General features: G+C 41.4%; 2 protein-coding genes across 3 annotated transcripts; one reads left to right on the plus strand and one right to left on the minus strand.

Annotated features, from left to right (window-relative positions):
• LOC306775656 (uncharacterized protein) lies at nucleotides 1-2332 on the minus strand (the record flags this gene model as incomplete). Its single annotated transcript, XM_079266115.1, has 6 exons — nucleotides 1-412; nucleotides 1119-1205; nucleotides 1296-1537; nucleotides 1649-1802; nucleotides 2027-2140; nucleotides 2248-2332. The coding sequence occupies 6 exons, from the start codon at nucleotides 2330-2332 to the stop codon at nucleotides 327-329; spliced, it is 768 nt and encodes a 255-aa protein (XP_079122241.1). The 3' UTR covers nucleotides 1-326.
• Nucleotides 2333-5629: 3297 nt separating this feature from the next.
• ddi2 (DNA-damage inducible protein 2) lies at nucleotides 5630-14193 on the plus strand. Of its 2 annotated transcripts, XM_079297029.1 has the most exons (11): nucleotides 5630-5704; nucleotides 5853-6025; nucleotides 7037-7166; nucleotides 7451-7732; nucleotides 7837-7963; nucleotides 8203-8330; nucleotides 8707-8835; nucleotides 9358-9461; nucleotides 9590-9782; nucleotides 11345-11395; nucleotides 11707-11843. In XM_079297029.1, exons 2-10 carry the CDS (start codon nucleotides 5888-5890, stop codon nucleotides 11353-11355), a joined length of 1242 nt encoding a protein of 413 aa, XP_079153155.1. In that variant the 5' UTR covers nucleotides 5630-5704; nucleotides 5853-5887; the 3' UTR covers nucleotides 11356-11395; nucleotides 11707-11843. The 2 variants fall into 2 exon arrangements, with proteins under 2 accessions (XP_079153155.1, XP_079153154.1); XM_079297028.1 differs by lacking the exon at nucleotides 11345-11395 and having other exon boundaries at nucleotides 11707-14193.
• Nucleotides 14194-14365: the final 172 nt, after the last annotated feature.

A 14365-nucleotide genomic window follows, 5' to 3' on the forward strand; every position in this document is an offset into this window, starting at 1 on the left:
TTTGATTATCTTACTAAAGAAAACACATGAAGTAGTAAAAGCTACCTTCTACGATCTAACTATAAACTAACCTACAGTTAGTTTACAAAAGAGTGCGGTGTGATCTCTTTCACATAATTTGAACGATATTCTATTACAACAGAACAAACAAAAGTCAAATATTGACCATACTGCATACACCTGCCACAATACAGACACAGTCAGTAATCTTTCTGATGTAAAACCAACAATACAAGGAAAATATAAGTGGTCGGTATGAAATGATTCGCATGATGATTATTTGATCCAATAATTCACAGTCTTAGTTGACCGATTCATTTAAGACCTCAGTGCTGCCCTGGGATCAGTTTGAGCGAGGACAAACTGCCCTCGCCGCTTTCCTCAACTGGCCTCCGACACAATGAGTCCTTTTCTGAAAACAAAAATTAAAGCACAATTGATTTAAAACATACGCTCTTTATATCCACAATTACATTCCTTGTCTTTTGAAATGTCCTTGGTAAATGGCGCAAAGCCAAGAATGAAGGAGCAAAGGTGGGCAATTTCCTGTGACCCATTAAAAAGAACAAAAATTTCCTACAACAATGAAAAACATTCATATTCATTATAGCAATGAGTTTCTGCCAAGGAATAATGTCTTTCAATTTAACATGCGCAAGGAGTTTAATGGTCAAAGGAATAAATTGACAGGAAATATGCTTGTTCGCTTTCTTGCCGAGAGTTAGATGAGAAGATGAACACCTCTTTCATGTCTGTCTCCATGGCAAATATAAAACTACATCCTGCATCTTATCCCCCACAACAACAGGATGCGTTGTTTTTACACTTCGATTTTTGTAAGATTTAAACAAACGACAAGTGAATTTGCGAGCCTTAAAGGTGTTAGTATAGCAAGCACATTTTGTTACACCCAGGCTAACTGTTTCCCCTGCTTCCAGTCTTTGTGCTAAGCTAAGCTAACCACCCTGCTAGCTGTAGCATCATATTCAGCTTAGAAACACGCGAGTGGTATCAGTTTTCTCATAACTCTTCGCAAAAAAACTAATATTTTTCAAAATGTCATACTTTTCCTTTAAGTGCAGAATCCCTTTACCGGTACTTTAAATCATACGACATACTTGGTGCTGCTGGTTGAGGAGTAATGTGCAGCTTGCAGGCCACAGCTACAAGCAGTCCAATTATTCCAAGTATGAGGAGGGCCATACCTGAGCAAGACAAGCAAGCTACAGGTTACTTAATGAGCTTTATAACTTTATGAGGTTGTGTCATGAAAAGATAGCCGCATAATGTTTTACCTGTACCAACGTAGATGGCTTTGTGTCCTGGAGCAGCCGTGGCGGTGGTTCTAGTATGCGTCCTCTGAGTATGGGCCGTCTCATGAGGATGGCGGGATGTTAAGCGTGTGATTAGAGAAACCATTTTGTTTGATGTCGGGGGTGTAGTGGTGTAAGTGTTACCGGTACTTGCATCACTACACCCCTCTCTGCAGATGGCATCTGAGGACTTGGTTCCATTCATTTTCACTCCACATTTACATCTAGAGGGAAGTATAAATGATACAGCCATAAACAACAGGTAACTACTTTAGACGTGGTTGGGCCCTATATATATTCAGAGTTTGATCAACATATTAATACAGCAGACTTACTCTTTCCATTTTTGACAGTGCGAGTTGACACTGAAGTATCCATCTGTACATTTGCAAGTGGAAGAATCTCTGTCCCAGGGAACTAATTCTCCACCGCACTCACATGTTGTGTCTGTCTCGCTCGTGCACTTCTCTTTAACAACACTTCCCGATTCTACAACAACAACAAAAAATGAATTCACATGAGATCACATGAGACTTAAAAAGAAGATTTCTTCTTCAGCACAAAGTGAACCAAATTGCAACGTTTTGGCTCTATTGCCAGATGAATTACTCGTAGCTAGTGTATGTCAAACATCATGTATGTTTCTCAGCTATTGCTCACAGTATTGGGTTTTTTTGTGTGTAAATCCATCATTCCAAAGCTTCAACACTTACTGGCATCACACTTTGTACACGGTCTGCAGTGTTGGGCATCATTCGTTTCAGGCTGGTAAGATTGACTGGGGCATTTTTCACAAGCATTCTTATCTGCTTTGTGTACTCTGTAACCTTGGATTAAAAAGATAAGCAGAAATTGTAAAGCTAAAAATGTTTGTATATTCTACAGCATTATCCAGAATGACAAGCGAAATTAGTACAAGAAAGTCATACTTTACCTTTTGGGCAAGACCTCCCAGCATCCAAATCAACAATGAATTTGTAAAATGTTAAAGTGAATAAAAGTAGTTTGAAAAGAACCATGTTCAATATTTCAGAGCCGGTAAGTGCCACTAAGGGTTTCCTGTGTGAAACACCACAAAGAGTGAGACAAAAACCCCAGACTTGAATCACCCCCTTATAAAGAAGTGAAAATCCCACGTGTTTCTTTTAACACGATATGAATCTCATTCATGCAACAACCCTTTTTATTTTTTTCTGCTGGAAACATTTAAGGCTTGATGTGATAAACAGGAGTGATAATATAATGTATTATAATGTTGTGCTTTTAAAACTTTGTAATGAGAGTTAGAAAAACTCACAAATTATGTTTTTTATCAACCCCTTTAATCTTGCAGCATACTTATTGGGAAAAGCTGGCAACTGGACCTTGAGTCAAGTTTTTTTTTCTTTGTCAAACTACTGTTTCCAAAATCAAGAATGGACACATAACATGTGAATTGTTCTTATTTGCCATGTTGTAATTTGTTTAACAATTGTGCTTTCTGATTCGAAATGTTTTATACATTGCAAACCTGTGCTACTTCATATAACATAGAAAAAGCAGACGGGCTAGTGACAAAATAATTAAAGTCACATCGTTTCACAAAGAAAACCTTTCAATGATGAGCGCAGTGGGTTTTCTAAGACACTGTATTATTGTTCTACTTCCATGAGGGAGGATAAATGCTTCCTTCTCACAGACTCCTGTTACAACCTACACTGATGAGTTACACAATAATGATATTCCATTATTCAAACTCACTTCATTTTTTACAAAAATATATATTCTGGTGATGTTACTTGACAAATCATTCAATACTGAAGTTAATTTGATTGATATGAAATAAATAAAAGGGATAATTGTTTTACATTTGTGCTGCAGCCTGCTCAACTATAAACGTTTTTAGAAACAGAATGTTATCATCTATAATAAAAATAGAGCTACTTTGACATGTTTTTAAAAACCTTTATCTTCATTCTAGTAGGAAAGTAGGTAAGAACCATGTGGCTTGTCTATCGGAAACGATGCAGCTTTGTGTTTTTTGCCAGTAAGAACGTGACGTAATTGCAAATGAGCTACTAAAACAGATGGAAAAAAACCCACAAATTCTTGATCATTCTGCAAGATACAACTACACAAATACTTGCTCGTTTCTTGAAACGGATGTTGAAAAAACACCTCCGCTGGCTGTCACTCAGTGAAATTACAGTTAAATTAGGACATCCAAAAAGTAATATATCCATGTTCAAGTGGTTGTAATCTTGATACAATATTAACATAAACCAATGATGTGATGAGTCAGGCTGAGCTGACATCCCTGAAATAAAGTTCATCTGATGGCCAAAGTGAATCTATTTGCCAAGATTTGTCCATTGTTTGTCTCTTTCTGACATCTCAGAAGGTTTTGATCTGGTTTCTAACTGCAGGAGAGTTAGAATCACACGAAATAGTATCTCCCTCAAAGAAATGTTGCTCCTAAGAGATCGTCAAAAGCAACAAACTCCAAGACAGGTTTCACATTATGTCAGGGAAGTAGAATTTTCAATAATGTGATTGTAGTGTCACAACATAACAAGTTTCTTTGCTTCCTGCTCGTACAGTTTGGACAACCCATCTACAAGTACTAAAGGTAAGACTGTGACGTGACTTTATCAGTGAAGATGTATTATGACACTTTTTGGAGTTGAACTGTGGTAACTTTTCAGCACTTCATTATTCCCTATGAGTAGATGTATCACGCAGCGCTAAAGTGAAATTATTTACTTGTCATTTCTTTTTTATAGTTCAGCAGTCATACAGTCAAATCGAGTTCACATTAAAGCATTGCACAGTATATGCATTCTAATGGGAGTACACTTTTGCATTCTCATAATTTTGCTGAAAGATGAAGCATATGTGGAATTAAGGTTTTTTTCTGTGGACACACAAATACACAAGTTTTTATCTTGTGCCCGAGACTTGAAAAAGTTTTTATAGAAGTTAAAATGAGCGCTAAGACAAAAGACGATAATAAAGGAGCCAGCCTTGTGCAATCTACTCAACCTCATTATCAATGCACAGAAAACTAACTCTGTAGATAATGGAACAGCACCCATGTTGAGGTAACACAGAAATGAAAACTAAACATTTTCAGTTTCAGTGTGGTGAACAAAATATAGATAGAAAAAAAGCAGTTGAGTCAACATAGTGCCATCGTGACTTCAGACCTCTGAATGCAATATCATTTCTTTGCATTCTTACCAGAGGAGAAAGTATTGGGTGCTGTTTGTGGTGTCTTTTAAAAACTGCATATTTCTAAAATCTTATGTAGGTTAATGGTACCACTGAAACGATGGATGTCCGATGGACCTATATGATCACTCGTAAGACAGACTCATGGTCAAATACACCACTTGTGCGATTTAGCTTGTGTGGTGTCTAAATACTGCACCTTTAAAGCTATATTTACATTAAAACATGTGTCATTACTTTGTCACTACAGTATTCAATAAGGATCCCACCCCTACCCAGCTCATAAAAGCTTTTGATCTTTCTATTGTTTCATTGATTTATTTATTTTTGCATAAGACTTCAAGTCGATTAAAAGCCTCTGCATGCAAAATGTGATTCATGCACGTTGAAAAAAAACCTCAAACTGCGAAAATCCAAAGAAACAGACAGCACTAGACCAAAGATTGTGTGTTCTCCAAACCAAAGACTTTTCTCATAAAAAAGCAAGAAACAACAGTGGTTCATCATTATTTATTTCCTGTTCAATGCGCTATGTAAAGCATTTTGAATTGCCTTTCTGGATGAAATGTGCTACATGAATAAACTTTGGATTGGTTAGCTGGTGTATTCAAATGCAAACCCAAAGTTACAGCACCAACGGTCTAAACAAACCTGTAGAATCCTGCTTTATATTATCTATCTTTTTTTATGTACATGTTCTGGACTCTGTCGTGTCATTATGTAGGCTATACCAAACAATAGGCCTACTCAAAACATAACTACGATTAGTTTCATAATATAGGCCGACACTGTGTATCAACATGCCACAAACTGAGGGACAGTGAATGACCTACACACACACACACACACACACTCTCTGTATTTTACTGTATTATTAAACTGTATTTGTAGTACCATATATTAATATGATATATCCATATGGGTAACACTTTCTAATAATAATTCAAAGTTTCATTGTGTCTTTTCTTGAATGTGTGTAATTTCCAAAGGATCCAGTAGATGGTGGTAATAGCACTCCGGCTTGCAGTGTTTTTGAGATTAGAAGAAGAAACTATTCACGACTGCACATTCTGTATTGCGACATGTCGGAAAAAAAAGCTGGCCGAAATGCGGCACAACTGAGCAATACTTAATGTTGTTTAGTTGTTAAAAGAGAAACTGACACGCCAGACGTTTAACCAGTAGGTGAAAAGCAGGCACTGTCTTTCGGTGTAATATTAGTTTCCCCCTTTTGTACTGAAACACGTATTAAAACTGAAAATCAAAATAATAATTGTGGTGTCTCCTGTGAAACAACAAGGAACTACACTAAACGCATTCTGTTTGCAGCGGGTTTGTCGAGTGATCCTGACCCAAAACAAGCGATGTTGGTCACCGTTTTCTGCGAGCCGAGGGATAGCCTAGAGACTACCTTTGCTCTAGATGTATCCCCAGAGCTGGAGCTGAGAGACTTTATAGCACTTTGTGAACTGGAATCAGGAATCCCAGCTGGGGAAATCCAGGTAAGACCCATGCTAGCTGTAGCCAGATAGCTAACGTAGCTAACGGCTAGCTAGCTCTAACTTGCTAGCATGAATCGGACTTTTGCTGTTTTGCTGGACGGGTTGTTGCGAAACTCAGTTTATCAACCTGCAGACAATTCTGCTGATTTGTGCCCCCGACGGCTATTAACTGTTACAAACGGTCGGCTTGCTGGGTATCTCTAAAATAGCTAACTAACGCTAACCGAAAATCAAACTAGTGAAGCTAACCGTTAGACTAATTAACATATCGAGGACAACTGTTTTGGCTTAACTAGCGATTACGCGGAGTTTACCACACTGACGTTAACTGGTTTTCTTATCGCTTTATTGTCCCAGATACGTTAATGTTACGTGAACGAGGGTCTAACGTTAACCCATGTGAGAGACGTTATTTTGACAGAAATGATCTTCATAAAGTCTTGTTACCCCAACACGTTCCCCAGAGTTCAACAGTGATGGGTCATGGGGCGTGTGACTAAAATAATTGTTACATTAATAACATGTTTTTAGGTTTATTGGGGAAGTGGAGTCATCATATTTACGTTGTATTGGGGCCATGTCCGACAGGTACAGCATTACCTTCATCTCTATTTAGCTTGGGAGCAGTAGTTTAATTTTGATTGTAGCAAAATAGCATGTATTATGTAAAGAAAGTGAGGGGCACAAATTCACCTGAAACAAATAGCTAACGTTACATTGCTACCATCACAGCAATATATCCTTGTAGTTCTGGGATGTAAGTTTGTTGTTTTGTGTGTCATGTGGACCACTGAGTTGGCTAGCCATTGAAACTATAGCCCTAACATCAACAGCTGTCTGGTTTACGTAATGAAAAGTAGATTTAGCAAAAGCAAGTGCCACCTTATGACTGCAGCATTTTGTAACAACTGTACCATTTGAGCTAATGAGCTAATATCCACATCCATTACAACAGAAGCAAAACTTCAGTATGATGATGTTAAATTTAATTCTGTATTTCTCCATAAACAGATCACACATGTAGAACAGCCCCTAAAAGACCACACTCGTGCCTTGGGGACCTATGGTGTTAAGGATGGAGATGTGGTGGTTCTCAGGCAAGCTGACCGAAGGCCACCACCAACTCAGCCAGCCTTTCCAGGTAACACTTTTTGAAATGTTTTAAAAGCTAATAATTTAGATCTGTTTCCAATTTCCTCTTAAGATGCAAATTATTGAATATGAAGGTGGTTTGATATTTTTGCACAAGAAGACGGGTAATGGGTTGGGGTTTGACTTTGAGACAGACTTCAATTGAGATTCAGAAATAGGCAAGAAAAAAACAAACAAATATATATATAAAAAAGATGAATGCATCATTTATTTAGTGAGTTTTTGTACATGCAAAATGCGTGTCTCTCACCATGTATCCTTTGTGCTCCTCAGGTCTGCCCCATATTGACTTTCGTTCCATCACAATCCCCGGCACCTCTTCTTCAACCAGTCAACGTGGTGCCATAAGGCTGCAAGAGTCTCAGCCGCAGCCTCAACAGCAGCCACAGCGCGCCGCACAACCGTCCACGCCAATGGCCTTTCGTGGCTCCTCTCCTCAGGGGCTGGATGACCCTGCCTTACTCCAGCAGATGCTTTTATCCAATCCGCATGAGCTTTCACTCCTCAAGGAGCGGAACCCGCCACTTGCTGAGGCCCTGCTGAGCGGAGACTTGGGTAAACAAACAAGAGCTGGCGCTGTTACAGGCCACGGTTTCTGTTTCTGGTCTCTTACTTGAGATGTGACGCAGTCGCGTTATTGTAACTGTCTATTTTCTCAGAGCGGTTCACCAAAGTGCTCCAGGAGCAACAGCAGGATCGAGCCAAGAGGGAGCAAGAGAGGATCAGACTTCTGACTGCAGATCCTTTTGATTTGGATGCCCAGGCAAAGATTGAGGAGGACATCAGGTATGGTGCAGAGACGATAGATCTGTTGACCACTTGGGAATATTGATAACACAGCATTGATAATCTTCAGCACGGTCCAGCCTCAGTTTTACTTCCGTAACCAGATATTGTTATGTAATAATTTGTAATATGAAGATATTTTTAAAAGATAAAGCAGCTTACTCACGGCAATGAGGCAGCACGTTGTCATTCTTTTTAAAATATCACGTCTCTTATCCATGCATTTGTGCATATTCCAGGCAGCACAACGTGGAAGAAAACATGACCATTGCAATGGAGGAGGCCCCAGAAAGCTTCGGGCAGGTGGTCATGCTCTACATTAACTGCAAAGTCAATGGGCACCCTGTGAAAGCCTTTGTTGACTCAGGTAATGAGCATCACATTCCGATCCAATCTGTAGTTGTTACAATTTTCTGGCCGTGAACAACAACGGTACTTAAATGTTGGTGTGTTATGGTTGAGTTTTTGTTTGTGGCTTAACGGATGAATTAGATTTAGATACTGTACTCGAATAACAAACTGATTCCCATCGGCCTGCATATCTGTAAATTATAATCTATTTCAGCCGCTTGTATCTGTGATCTCGGTCCCCTTTGTGATATTTACAAGACCAGTTTGACTCTGAACAGAAATATGATGCACTAACTGTACTATCTGGATTCACACAGCCTTGTATTCATTGCACAGGCTTTTTTTGGTTCGAAACAATCATTTAGTAGAGCCCTGACATTCCTTGTTTTTAGGAGCCCAGATGACCATCATGAGCCAAGCATGTGCTGAGCGTTGTAACATCATGCGGCTGGTGGACCGTCGCTGGTCTGGAATTGCCAAGGGAGTGGGCACCCAGAAGATCATTGGCAGAGTTCACTTGGGTGAGTGTGGGGGGTTTTTTGGAAGTATTTTTTTTTGGAGCAACACTATTATAATGTCAAATTAGTCCCCAGCAAAACATTACGGTATGATATTTCTGTCAACACTTGCCAACACTCAGACGAACTCTGCATGCAGTTTGAAACGGTTGGATAGCCTAGCTTAGCACAATTGCTCGATGTCTTTGACTCTACTTCCTGTTCACATTTATCCAATGTTATGGTTTAATTAAGTGTTGATTATGTTGTACAATGTGTGGGTATGAAATGGCTCAGAAGGAAACACTGTCAACGCAGTTTCTCAAATACAAAGTAAATACTTGCAGATATCCACAAACGAGCTCACCCTTCAATGTACCTTTTTTTTTTTAACTGCACGCAGAGATATAAAATGTGCCAGAGATGGTCTGACTCTCAGTAGACAGAATCATTTTCCCTTGATCTCTTCCTTTTGCCTCCATTTTTAATTATCTGCACGACGTTTCTTGTGTAGTTTTGAATTGTCGTCTTGTTGCACTCGTGTAGCTCAGGTCCAGATAGAGGGGGACTTCCTTCCGTGTTCATTCTCCATCTTGGAGGACCAGCCGATGGACATGCTGCTTGGCCTGGATATGCTGAAGAGACATCAGGTGTGCGCGCCAATTCATCTGATCATTAATTGCATATTAGAGGTTTCCATTTTCTGTTCTCTGGTCACTGAATGTACAAGACAGTTGAAGAATATCTGTGAGCATTATTTGTCCTAAATATCTTGTAGTGTTCGATCGACCTGAAGAAGAACACGCTCCTAATAGGCACCACGGGCACCGAGACTCACTTCCTGCCTGAGGCAGAGCTGCCAGAGTGTGCCCGGCTGGCGTATGGACCGGAGGGGCACGACGACGCCCGTCCAGACGAGCTAGCGGACAGAGAACTGGCAGAGGCACTTCAGAGGTCAATACAGGAGAGCGGTAAGAAACAGTCTCTCATCTCTGCACTTCAGCCGGTTCTCAGCTCAGTTAGAACCACATGTGCATGCGCCACTTAAAGCTTCTTACTCTCAACCCCCATTTATGCAGTCATCTTAAATTTCAGTCACATGATCACTTAATGTCATCGCCTCAGCAAATTACATATGCTTTAGAATAAGATGAGGTCGGGAAATTGAGCGATGTCCGTCAGTAAAATCGAAGTAAAAAGATAAATTACTTCTTGGCTGAGATCAAGCTTCTTAAAGGGAAACACGTGATTGTGTTTGGCTTGTTTATGTATGTAGAGGGGCCTTTGGTTATGTGAAAGGCACATATTATTGTTATTATTATTTGAAACTATTTCTATGTGTTATTTAATGAACACTTCATTACCAATCTTTATCTCTATATGATAGTTAATTAGCAGACGTACCACAGAACAGTCTTGTGTTTGCCTTTGCCTAGTTTTTAGCTTCTCTTTGTGGCTGTGATGTTGTCGTCATTTACCGTGTTTTTAAACGCATATCGAGAGGAACTTTGGAGAAAACACTGAAGCACCAATAGCTCTGTTTGCTCCATTATAAGCAATCAGTGCTAATCAATAGCACTGAGCCGGATTGTGTCTCGTTGCAGTAGTTCAGCATGGACTGTTGCATTTAGTCAGATTCTGTGTGAGCCAACAGTGCGGATGGATATCTGAAGGAGTTTGAGAACAGCAAGTGAAATGGACATCTAGTGCCAGTAGAAATGGAGGTGGGGGATTATCTTACACAGTAAATCAGTGAGATAGCAGGAGCACTATAGTATTGCATTTCATTTTTCAGAGGATAAAACAAAAACACCTTTTTTGACTGAAAATGTGAGTTTCCTTCATTAAGAATTGTTCGTGGTCTATCAGGTATTTATTTTACTGGATCAACACATAGCAGACATCCTTGATCGGTTGCTCTTTCTGTTAACCGTTTAAACGCACACTGTCCCATTATTTAAGCATCTGTCCGAGGTTGACTGTAAGCAGGAAGTGGCGCCTTCTTGGTGTGTTGTAGCTTTTGAGATGGTCAAAACACAATCATGCAAGTGTTTCCCTTTTTAATGCTTTTCAAGGCTTCCAATACCACTCGTGCTATTGCCACTGATATACTTAGTCTTTGTTGTTGTTTCCATCACCCAGTCATGTCCGGTAATGGCTGCACATAGCAAATATAATTCAAACAAAAAGCAGCAGCAATAAAGTTTCAGAGAATTTTCAGTGACTCTTTGTTACAGCAGCGATATTGGGGAAGGAGGCAATCCTCCACTAGAGAAGAGGCATCAATCATTCTGGATTTGATTGTCATGGTTGAGGGACTTTCCTCAAATGTCCTTCTAACTTCACCTCAATTGAGTTTCAGTGACGGGTAATGTGATTACACTGTGACCCCTCTGTTCGGACACTTCTCACATGTGTGTGTGTGTGTGTGTGAAAAGGCTTTTAGGTTGATGCATGCTCTGTGTGTGTGACTGCTAACTTTCTCCATCCCTTTGCATGATGTGTGTGGTGTGCGCCCTAACCCCCTGAGCAGGACAGCACTGATGCATTTGGAGACAGCTGGAGAGAGAGACCTACCAACCAGGTACTGCAAATTCATAAGTCCATTGCGAGTGCCAAGTCCATTGCTATTTATGTCTTTTATTTTGCTGTTGTTTTGCTGCTGGATTGTTTAAGTGATGTACTTTTGGTTCAAAGTATTCATGGATTTGTAACTGTTTATCATAGGAAAAAGTAGCACAGGTCACGAACGATGTAAATGCACACACCGGGTATTCATGAATAACACAACATATTTGTTTTAGGTTGTTTCCTTAAATGCGTATTACCCAAAGTAATGCTTCCAGCGGTGTCCACACACTGTCTTACTCCCGGTTGTATTTTCTCTTACAATAGACACTGCAGATGGACGAACTACCTCACCGCAGCCCCCACCATTTACATTACCCAGAACCTTAGACCAAGCGTCTTCATCCACCTCCTCTTCCCAAAGCCCTTCCTCTGGCCAGCCCCAAACCCTGGTTCGCTCTCAGTCCGACCCGGCCGCCATGGAGCAGGCCTCGGCACCAGGGCTGTGCCATGACCAACCTGGCCGCCAGGGGCTTCCTCAGCCTTCTTGCTCAGCAGAGGATGCTGGTTTTACACCGAATCAGGTCCACCCTCTGCCTGTCCATACTGAGTCCAAAGTGCCCCCTGTGCCCAGTCCCCCAACAGCCGTCCTCCGTACATGTACCCCTCCCGCGGAGGTCCAGCCTGGCCACACAGAGGGGAATACTGAATCAGATGAGGTAATGAACAGCCCCGTGCTCCCCCATCCTGAGGAAATTTCCCCCATTCAACCCATGGAGCAGGAGGCCACTGAGTCGGACACCGTTGATGCCACAGAAGCCTGTCTGAGTGTTCTGAGCCAACCGGACTCGGTTGAAATGGAGTCCCCCACTGCCTCCCAGGGCAAGATGTCCTCTGAGAGGGACCAGCCTGAAGGAGAGCACTGCTCCAGCTCCGACAGCATCCCGTCGCTGGCAGCCGCTCTGATGGAACTTCACGAGCTGCTGGTGTCCAATAACCGCGCTCAGTCCCAAAACCGCAGCGCCTCCTGCTCGCCCTCACACCCACTCAAACAGGAAACGGAGGAAGTGTCCCCCGAGCCGTGTACCCCCACACCCGAAAACACCCAGCGGATCTCCTCTATTGCCATCTCAGCCGGTGCAGAACCAAACGATGCCAAAGCCAACCATGCTGCTGCTGTGTCTGATGAGGGACCATCGAAGTGTCTTGTGCCTGACCTCTCTGGCCAGGATACAGCAGAGACTGTGGAGGGACAAGGGCCACCGCTGTGTCCAGATGGCTCCGTCGAGAGGAGGGCAGATAAGTGCGGGCAAGATGACGCAAATAACATCAGCCGTTTTGAGCCTGAGCCAGAGGTTCCTCCTGATCCGGCAGGGGACCTGGAGGTCAGGGAACCTCCTGAGGGACAGCAGGGGAGAGGGGTTGCAGACGGACGAGCCTCTGGCACAAACACCCCAGACACTCCTGGCCTCCAAACTGAGGACACTTTTCTCAGCCCCCTGTCCATGGCAGTGGGCTCACCTGAGGAAGTCTCTAGCGCCTCCTCCCCCTCTTCCCCGCCACTTGCTCAGGCTCTCCAGCTTACACCTCCAGCCCCTCTTCTTCCTTCTCCGCATCCCTTTATAGAACAATTTCCAGCTGAGCACATCCAGAGAATCCAGGCAGCAGGGTTTTCTGCCAGGGAGGCTGCAGAGGCACTGGAACAAGCCCATGGGGTTGTGGAGCTAGCTCTGCTGGCACTACTAGCCCGCAGTATCACTGTGCCCACCAAGACTCATAACTAGCCACGCGAGTCCTCAGCCTCCCAATTCAGCATCTGTCTTATGTATACCTTGTTACTGAAGCCGATGTCTCAGTCCCTTCTTAGCAGGGAGCACGTATAAACACAGGGAAATGCTGTCTCTTGGTTTGTCGTACAGAATATCCAAGAACAAAAAAGGACAACTGGTAATACGTTTCTGGATATTGCAGATATGTGAGGTGTGTTTGCATGCAGATGTTTTGGGTGGCCACCCATTTCATTGGTTTTTAGAAATTTGGTATGGTAGATTGATTTCTTTTTTCTTGTTTTATCGTCCAACGTTGACACATCAAATGCCCAATGTATGATTGATTATTTAGCCACTGAACATTATTATAATTTCATCTTTAATATGTTTCATAAAACTATTGTCTTAAGTTGTGGAGCGTCAATAAAAAACCCTTAAAGTGGAGTAGCGTTAGTCCTACTCACCGCTCCAGAATAACACTGGTGAGCTGTAGATCATTCAGCACAAATATGGATATTTGAAGCTGATGAAGAAAGCACCGTGTTGATGTTTATGTTCGTAGCCCCTTCACAATGATGGAAAAGCTCGTGTGGCAACTAACCGTTCAGAAGGGCTAACTTTTCACATCATTTCTCCAGATAAGTGGAAGCCACATTTATCACACCAAAATATCAATAGAGCCACAAGTGAGTTTGTGTTCAGAGATGGCATTTGTCGATTCAGTATGTGTATTACAGAAGGTTTATTGTACTGTATGTATTATTTTCCACAGTTGGAAAGTTTTGCAATGTAGTTACAAAACAGTTTGTAGCTCCTGTTCAGAAAGTCCTTTTTATTTTGTGTCAAATCCTCAGTGTGTTCATACCTTAAACTCATCCATTTTCATTTGTAATCTGTTAGAATATTGCCATGTCAATACATCATATGTTAAGGTTTTTAATGGTTTTATTTGAGTCATATACCAACAATATTCAGACGATTGAATCATGTACTTTTATCTTGTATGAAATTTTAAATTGCAAATAAAATGGAGCTAGTATTTGTACACACTGTGAATTGACTTTTTTACTTCCTCCTGAGTAGGTCTGATTAGAGCTGCACTTGAATAATCATGTCATAAAATAATTTCTGGATATAAACAGTGGCAATCAAACGACAATCAATTTACCCAACTACACCAGGGCTGCAGTCAGAAGTCCTTTTTGCTTAGGAAGGTT

Source organism: Melanostigma gelatinosum (genome assembly GCF_949748355.1).
Source record: "Melanostigma gelatinosum genome assembly, chromosome: 3".
NCBI classification, from domain to species: domain Eukaryota; kingdom Metazoa; phylum Chordata; class Actinopteri; order Perciformes; family Zoarcidae; genus Melanostigma; species Melanostigma gelatinosum.

Bases quoted from the DNA above. Each gene is read 5' to 3' on its own strand.
- ddi2 (XM_079297028.1), top strand. From the start codon at position 5,888: ATGTTGGTCACCGTTTTCTGCGAGCCGAGGGATAGCCTAGAGACTACC. The intron at 7,167-7,450 runs GTAACACTTTTT...TGTGCTCCTCAG, and splicing joins AACTCAGCCAGCCTTTCCAG to GTCTGCCCCATATTGACTTT. The intron at 8,836-9,357 runs GTGAGTGTGGGG...GCACTCGTGTAG, and splicing joins CATTGGCAGAGTTCACTTGG to CTCAGGTCCAGATAGAGGGG.